This window comes from Lupinus angustifolius, chromosome LG09, assembly GCF_001865875.1.
Source record: "Lupinus angustifolius cultivar Tanjil chromosome LG09, LupAngTanjil_v1.0, whole genome shotgun sequence".
In the NCBI taxonomy this organism is placed as follows: Eukaryota; Viridiplantae; Streptophyta; class Magnoliopsida; order Fabales; family Fabaceae; genus Lupinus; species Lupinus angustifolius.
The window spans coordinates 7,778,100-7,786,642 of NC_032017.1; the positions used below are offsets into that span (position 1 = coordinate 7,778,100).

At 29.8% G+C, this 8,543-nt stretch overlaps 1 protein-coding gene across 1 annotated transcript; it reads left to right on the top strand.

The window, feature by feature from the left end:
* Positions 1 to 2,880, top strand: LOC109356036 (pre-mRNA-splicing factor SLU7-A-like). Its single transcript, XM_019599363.1, has 6 exons — positions 1 to 75; positions 1,011 to 1,174; positions 1,271 to 1,383; positions 1,556 to 1,942; positions 2,130 to 2,265; positions 2,375 to 2,880. Exons 1-6 carry the CDS (start codon positions 60 to 62, stop codon positions 2,648 to 2,650), a joined length of 1,092 nt encoding a protein of 363 aa, XP_019454908.1. The 5' UTR covers positions 1 to 59; the 3' UTR covers positions 2,651 to 2,880.

An 8,543-nucleotide genomic window follows, 5' to 3' on the forward strand; every position in this document is an offset into this window, starting at 1 on the left:
GTTTCTCTTAGTTCAGAATCAGTTTCTCTTACTTCAAAGTTACTTGCGCTTTTAACAATATGGCTACAGCTTCAGGTAAACTCCTTATTCCGAATTCAATTTTGATCATTTTTTTCCGAATTCAATTTTGATCAATTTTTTCCGAATTCAATTTTGATCAATTTTTTTCCGAATTCAATTCCATGTTATTGTCATTCGATTCAATTAAGATGAAACCCTAGCTAGATTTCAATTCAAAGTTTTTACCTCGCTCTGTGTTCGTTAATTTTTTGATCTTAAAGAACGTAAAATTTCCATTATTATTAAGTTTTCATGAAAAACTAACTAATTTGGGGCTTCTGTACAATAATTTAGGATTATACCGTAGCTAGATTTCAATTCAAAGCTGTTTCCTCGCTCTGTGTTCGTTAATTTTTTGCATCTTTAAGAACGTAAAATTTCCGTATTATTAAGTTTTCATGAAAAATTAATTAATTTGGGGCTTCTGTACAATAATTTAGGATTAAATCTTAGTTTGATTTCAACTCAAAGCTGTTACTTCGCTCTGTGTTCGTTAATTTTTTGGATATTAAAGAACGTAGGATTTCCATACTGTTAAGTTTTCATGAAAAATTAATTAATTTGGGGCTTCTGCGCAATAATTTAGAAGTAAATCTTAGTTTGATTTCAACTCAGAGCTGTTACATCTTCACGTATTATAGTTAAAAAGTGATGATATTTTGTAGTAGTTCATGCAAGCAAGATTGTAATCTTCATAGGTCTGGAGAACATGAAGAATCTAAATTTTATTCTTTTTGAATTTTGTTCCTATTGGGTTTAGGCTAATCTGTTTGAAACCTTTTTGTATCATTGTTGAATGGATTTCTTGTCTATTTTTAACTGTAATTTTAAGGTGACTATGATTCCCTCGACCTTACGAATAAGACATTGATCTAGTTGTATAAAGATACCATTAGTAGTACTAAAAAAGAAATTAGTTCAACCTTAACATATCATCGTGTGCATTGCAGTGTCATTTAAATCCAGGGAGGACCATCGCAAACAAATTGAGTTGGAGGAAGCACGTAAAGCTGGGCTTGCACCAGCTGAGTTGGATGAAGATGGGAAAGTAATCAATCCCCACATTCCCCGTTATATGTCATCTGCACCTTGGTATCTTAATGCTGAGAGACCGGTAAGTATTCTTCTTTCCGCTCTACTTTTTGATAAATTGTGAAATTTGATTTAGAATATCTAACATTTTATTATTCTTTTCTTTTTGTTCTTTTAGAGTTTAAAACATCAAAGGAAATGGAAATCTGATCGCAATTACACCAAATCATGGTATGATAGAGGTGCTATAGTTTTTAAGGCAGACAAGTATCGGAAAGCTGCATGTGAGAAGTAAGTGATCTCTCTCATTATCACTTGAGTGTGTGTGTGTGTGCATGTGACAAATGTTCATGAAATTCAGTATTTGCTTTATGTGTTTGTGATGAGTATAGTTGTTTTGCTTTTATGTTTGTGTCTTTACTCAGCTTAAGACAGTGCTTTAATACTCATTTACTTGTTGTAGTTGTGGAGCCATGACGCATGATGCTAATTCATGCATGGATAGACCACGGAAAGTGGGAGCAAAGTGGACAAACAAGCACATTGCCCCTGATGAGAAGATAGAAACATTTGAGCTTGACTATGATGGGAAACGGGACAGATGGAATGGATATGATGCATCAACTTATGCTCTTGTCATTGAGAGGTATGAAGCTAGAGATGATGCTAGAAACAAATACTTGAAGGAACAACAGCTGAAGAAATTAGAGAAGAATGACCAAAATAGTGAAGAGGATGAAGATGATCTTAGGGTAGATGAGGTAAAGGTTGATGAGAGCAAACAAATGGAGTTTGCCAAGGTTGAGAAGCGTGTCCGTACAACTGGTGGTGGGAGTACAGGAACTGTAAGGTAAGTTTTATGTTACCATCATTTTAATAATGGTTACAGAGATCACTTGTTTCCATGGTGTCACATTCCCTATTTGGGCTAATTAGATATCTGCACATAAATAGTGCAAGGGTGGCCCTAAACTTAAGATTATCACTTTCATTATTTATCTTTTGATGAATTGGAATTGACATATCTTTTCCATCAGGAACCTACGTATTCGAGAGGATACTGCAAAATATCTTGTCAATCTTGATGTAAATTCTGCACATTATGATCCCAAGACCAGGTCCATGCGTGAAGATCCTCTTCCAGATGCAGATCCACGTGAAAAGTTTTATTTGGTAATTACCCTCAATGATTAAGAAAATTAGACAAATTCTATGATTTGGTTTTTGCAGCTATATGTTTGTTAATCTTTTATTTGCATTTGAATCTGGTTTTGTCCTGTAGGGTGATAATCAATATAGAAATAGTGGTCAAGCTTTGGAATTCAAGAAATCAAACTTACATGCCTGGGAAGCATTTGATAATGGGCAAGATGTTCACATGCAAGCAGCTCCATCACAAGCTGAATTGCTCTACAAGAATTTTAAGGTCATGAAGGACAAATTGAAGTCTCAAACAAAGGACACTATTCTAGAGAAGTATGGCAATGCAGCTGCTGAGGACTCTTGCTACTCCTCTCTCGGGAGCGTGAAGAGAATATTGCAAATAAATGCAATGTAGTCGCCATCAAATTTTTTAGAGGAAAATGAAAAACCATATTAAAGAAAAAGGATTAGTCTGAGATGATTTAAGTTTGGGAGCATTTACGGATGATGAAAGTGTTAGACATTCCATAATGTCTGTTATGAAAATTATACTTAGATCAATAATATGGATAATCGTTCGAAATACTAATTTCACCCTTACATGTTATTACATTTCAAAGACCAAAATATATTTTTTACTTGTTGTACCAGACATTAAAGTGATATGCTCTTACATATCCTTATCATAATAGAAAAATAGATGTTATGTAGTTCTTTTATAAAATCTTTGAAAGCTTGGTTATTTTTAAATTTTTTTTTAAGTTTATATCAATTAATACTTTATATTTTCAACACATTAAAACTTGATATCTCATTTTTTTAAAGATCTATGTGGTGTTGTTAATAGTCAAACGTTTGTTATAGAATATTATTTGTTGAATATATATGCATTTATAATATTGGTTCAAAAGAATATATATGTATATATATATATATATTTATATATATATATATTTATATATATATATATTTATATATCGAGATAAAAATGTTAAACAATGTGACAACTGCTGCATCTTCAATTTTTTAGATAAAAGTAATAAGATAAAATGACTTGATAGGACATTGAGTTTAAAGAAGGGGAATCTTATCTTATATTTATTTTAAGTAAATGTAATAAGTTAAAGTGACACGATGAGGCACTTTTGAGCCTTTAGAAGAGGGATGAGGATGACTTGTCTACTTGATGTCTCCACTCAATTAAAAAATCTAATTTAATCAAAAGAAATCTTGTAATAACATAAATTAATATATTCATATTATTTTATGAAGTCTGATTGATTAGGTATATGTGAACAATGTTATACTAGGATAAATGATCCTTATCCTTAGAAGAACAAATTCATGTTTTATTGATTTTTTAAATAAAAAAGAAGATAAAGGAATCGTATAAGACACAATGCCTTTAGAGGAACAACCTTATATTATATTAATTCTTTTTATAAAAGTAATAAGATATTATTATGATGAGGTACTAGACCTTTAGAAGAATAACTTTATCTTGTATTACTCTAGATAAAAGTAACAAGATGAAGTAGTCCAACAATACACTAGACATCTAGAGAAACAACCTCCACATGTATTTATTTTTTATTTATAAAAAAATTAACTCAATGAAGTGATCCGACATTATGCTTTTAGATGAACAAATTTATCTTATTATTTTTCAGTAAGAGTAATAAGATAAAGTGGTCTGACAAAGCATTGAAATGTTCAACAAATCTTATTATTTTTCACACCCTCTCTACTCAAATTATACAATATTTCTTATTTTTTCCAAATGTTCAACAAATCTTCTTCTTCAACTTAAACCAACTCAAAGGTATTATTTTCTATTTTTTTTTTCATTTTTTTACTTCTTCCTTTTCAAATGTCAAAGCAACTCGCAAATATGATAGTATGGTATTTTCATTTTCACTTCATCATTCTCATAACTATTTTTTCTTCCAATTTTTGTTCCACAAATCTATCATCCTCACCAACTCAGATATGATTTTACTTTTTTATTTCATTATTCTCATAAATAAATTTGTGCACTCTATTGGTATACATCAACATATTGGTACTTACTACTTAGTAGTATTTATAATGGTTGTAAGAATATATTTGTCTTCACTACGTTTCTCATAACTATTTCTCATTTTTTTTATTTTTTGTTAAACAAATCTATGATCTTCAACTGTCAAACCAACTCAAAGGTATTATTTTCTATTTTTTTAATTTTTTACTTCTTCCTTTTCAAATGTTAAAGCAACTCCTAAATAGGGATGGCAAAAAAACCCGTACCAGCGGGTAAAACCCGTACGGGCACGGGTATTGGTCACAAACGAGCACCGCGGGTTTTATAAACATGTTTTTAAAAATACTCGTAGTACATATGGGCGGGTACGGGTATTATGGTACCCGTGCCTGCAGGTACCCGTTATTTATATTATTAATATATTATATATAATTAAAATAAAAATTACATTATTCTAACATTCATTACACTATGTATATTTTTTCCTTTTACTTTGTTTATATATTTTATTGAGTTTGGTGGTGAAACACCCTACAAATATTATTACATGTGCAGAAACACACATGTTTTATAAAGAAATATATACTTTTTGTTAAGGAAATGAGAACAAAAAATCATACAAATAGAAAACACCAATAAATTTAGCAATTTTGTCAAATATTCAATCAAAAGGTATAAAAATAATTATGTTTCATCTCATTTGAAACATAATAGAAGTAAAAAATTAAAAATTCATTTATAATATAAGAAACCTGTAAGTACCCGTTGTACCCGCGGGTACTCAGAAATACCCGCAAATACCCATACACGGGTACGAGCGAGTATGGGTAATGTTCTCCTATTTTGAAACGGGTAGCAGGTAGCTACTACCTGTGCCCGCCCGTTCCCGTTGCCATCCTTACTCACAAATATGATAGTCTGGTGTTTTCATTTTTACTTTATCATTCTCATAACTATTTTTTCTTCCAATTTTTGTTCCACAAATCTATCATCTTCACCAACTCAGGTATGATTTTACTTTTTTATTTCATCATTCTCATAACTAAATTTGTGCATTCTATTGGTATACATCAACATATTGGTACTTACTACTTAGTAGTATTTGTAATGGTTGTAAGAATATATTTGTCTTAACTACGTTTCTCATAACTATTTCTCATTTCTTTCAATTTTTGCTAAACAAATCTATGATCTTCAACTGTCAAACCAACTTGTTAGGTATCAGTGGCCTAGGAACACCTAGAGGGGGGGGGGTTGAATAGGTGTAGTGGTTATCGATCACCGCTTCTTGAACCAAAACTCAACTGCTGGAAACAACTCAGTCAATCGATTAACAGCACGCTTTAATCGATTAACTATTGCACAGAACAGAATGATCAGACAAGCAAATTGCATAGTTATTTAAACACAATTGAACATATATAATACCGATATTTTTATGCACAAATATTAAGCATATGGCAGTAAACAAATATCCAGAATTTTAGTTGCAGATTCAATATATAACAGCAAGAAACTTAAAGAAGATTAAGAGAGAAAAAGAGTGCACAAAGAATCTTTATCCTGGTTCATTTGCGGTCCACTGCAAACTACATCCAGACCTCCCCTTATGATCTAGGGAGATTTTCTTCTACACAATATTGAGATATAGTATGAATACACACACCAATTCAATTACAAGCACATATGAAGCTTCTTTCTTGAAATCTAGAGAGCATAAGGCATGTTGATTGTTGAGCCATCTTCAAGCTTTAATAGAATTTTATCTTCATCAAAAAATAGGCAAAGAAATGCTAGTGCTATCCTTGACACTTTGCACTTTCACAACTCATAGGTATGATTTTATGTCCTTATCATTTTTTCTTTATTGGTAGATATAATTGGTTTATTATATCAATTTATACATGTACATCATTTTACTAACACAATATTCTTTATCCTCAGAGCTAAAAAAATTCAATTTCTTCAACATTCCACTCACTTACCCCAACAAGGTTTCACAAAATAATATCTTTTTTGCATTCTATAAAAAAAACTTCATTTTTTTCTCGCCATTCAATAACAAAAACTTAATTTTTCTCACATGATGTTTGTGAAAATATTTTGTCCCTATGTGCTTATTTTTCTAAAGCATGAAATACAAATTGGTCATGTTCTTTGTTTCGCCATTTACAGAAGAGAAACCTCACATCCTCGAATACAATGATTAGATGTTATATTCACTAGCTGAGTAAGAATAGTGTCTTTCATTTTATTATGTGTTTGTCCTTTTTCATTCAAAGTTAATTTTTTTACTACCTGAATGTGTCAATCTTATATTAGTAAGAATAATCTTTAATCTTTTTTCTTCTCATCATAAATAATTTGTCATGTTCAATTGTTTAAGATGTATATTTTATCTAATTAATCATAGTAAATGTGATCAACATATCAGTCATAACAAATGAAGACAATTTAATAACATTTATATTCTATTTTACATCATTCCGGATAATTTGTTTATATTTGGAACCGTTAACCTATAATTTGTCTTGATTCATTGAATTATATAATGTGTGTGATTAATTAAGCATATTACATAATTACTTTAACATTGGAAACTTAATGCACAATTATAATTATATTGATAAAGAAATAATTAAATAATTGTACTTCTAATGTCATAAACAAACAAAAAATTTCAAATTTTTCCGATCGGTTAAAAAATGACATTATACACAATTAATCAATTGATAGTTACACTTTAGAAGCCATAATTATTAGGAATGATTTCTTTTGAATGCATTTTATTCCGTTATATAAAAATTAAACAATGTTTCTCCACAATTAATTTTATGATTTGATTGTTGATTGTGTTTTGGATTGAATTTCGCTTTAGTCTTTTAGTAGAATGTAATAATAAAACTATTTTTAATTAATGCTTATAAATTTGCAGAATTTTAAATAATAAGTTTATGCAATATTAATATTTTATTCAATTTATATTGTATTTTGTTTGAATTTATGGACGAGTTACAAAAAAGAAATATAAATTTTCCGAATTATAATTAATAAATTTTTGGAATATTAACTAATAGTATTCATTGAGATATAATTTATCTTGATTCATTGAATTTCATAACGTGTGTAATTAGTTGAGCATATTGCACGGTTACTCTAACATTGGAAACTTAATGCACAATTATAATGATACCGATGAAGAAGTAATTAAATAATTCTATTTTTAATGCATAAAGAAATAAAAAATTCAATTTTTTTAGATTAGTTAGAAAAATGACATTATACACAATTAATCATTGAAGTTAAAGGATAAAAATAACATTATATATTCTACTTTGTTTGAATTTATGGACGAGTTACAAAAATAGAATATAAATTTGCCGAATTATAATTAATAATTTTGTGGAATTTATTTATAATTATATATTCTACTTTGTTTGAATTTGTCTTGATTAGTTGAACTTCACAACATGTGTAATTAATTGAGCATATTACACAATTACTTTAATATTGGAAACTTAATGCACAATGTAACGTCCCAAAAAATACTCTTTATTTATTACGCGGAAAAGTGAGTAATTTTTTTTTTGAATTGGTGATATAAAATTGTTTCCTTTTAAAAATCTTTCTTTTCCGGGACATCACTTTAAGTAACATATAACGCGGAAATCAAAACCGGTTACCTAACGGTAACTGAAATGATACAACATTTCCTGAATATACATCTTCATAGATATAAAAGATCATAAGTACTTAATATACATATCCAACAAGAAATGGCGGAAATATTAATCATCGTCAACCGACACTAAACAAAGACATGAACAAGCTGAAGCCGTCAGTGTTTCAAAAGTCACAAAATGATAAGCAACTCCTAGTGGCTAACTCCAAAGCTAGGGTACTGTCTCTCCTCAATTCCTCATGCCCCATCCGGGAACATCACGGACGGGTACCTCCAAATCCGAGCAAAGCTGTCTATCTGACGAGCACACGTTCGAAAAGCAAGGCAATAGAAAAGAAGAGAAATAGAGAGAGTAAGACATCTAATGAATATAATTCATTGACGGCGTGGACTTACTCAGAATATTACACTCAGATATGAAAAGCAGTTCATATATATATAACATATCACATTATAACTCATCAGTTGTTCTCGTAAACAATTATCCAATCCACATGAGTAATATAACCAAACTCATCAATTGTTCTCATAAACAATTATCTAATCAACCTATGTAATGTAAACAACACTTATTCCCAAACAATATCATAATTCACCATTTATCAA

Excerpts from the sequence above, each read along its gene's own strand:
- LOC109356036 (XM_019599363.1), top strand. Across the intron at positions 1,384-1,555 it reads CGGAAAGCTGCATGTGAGAA|TTGTGGAGCCATGACGCATG; the intron begins GTAAGTGATCTC and ends TACTTGTTGTAG. Across the intron at positions 1,943-2,129 it reads GGGAGTACAGGAACTGTAAG|GAACCTACGTATTCGAGAGG; the intron begins GTAAGTTTTATG and ends CTTTTCCATCAG.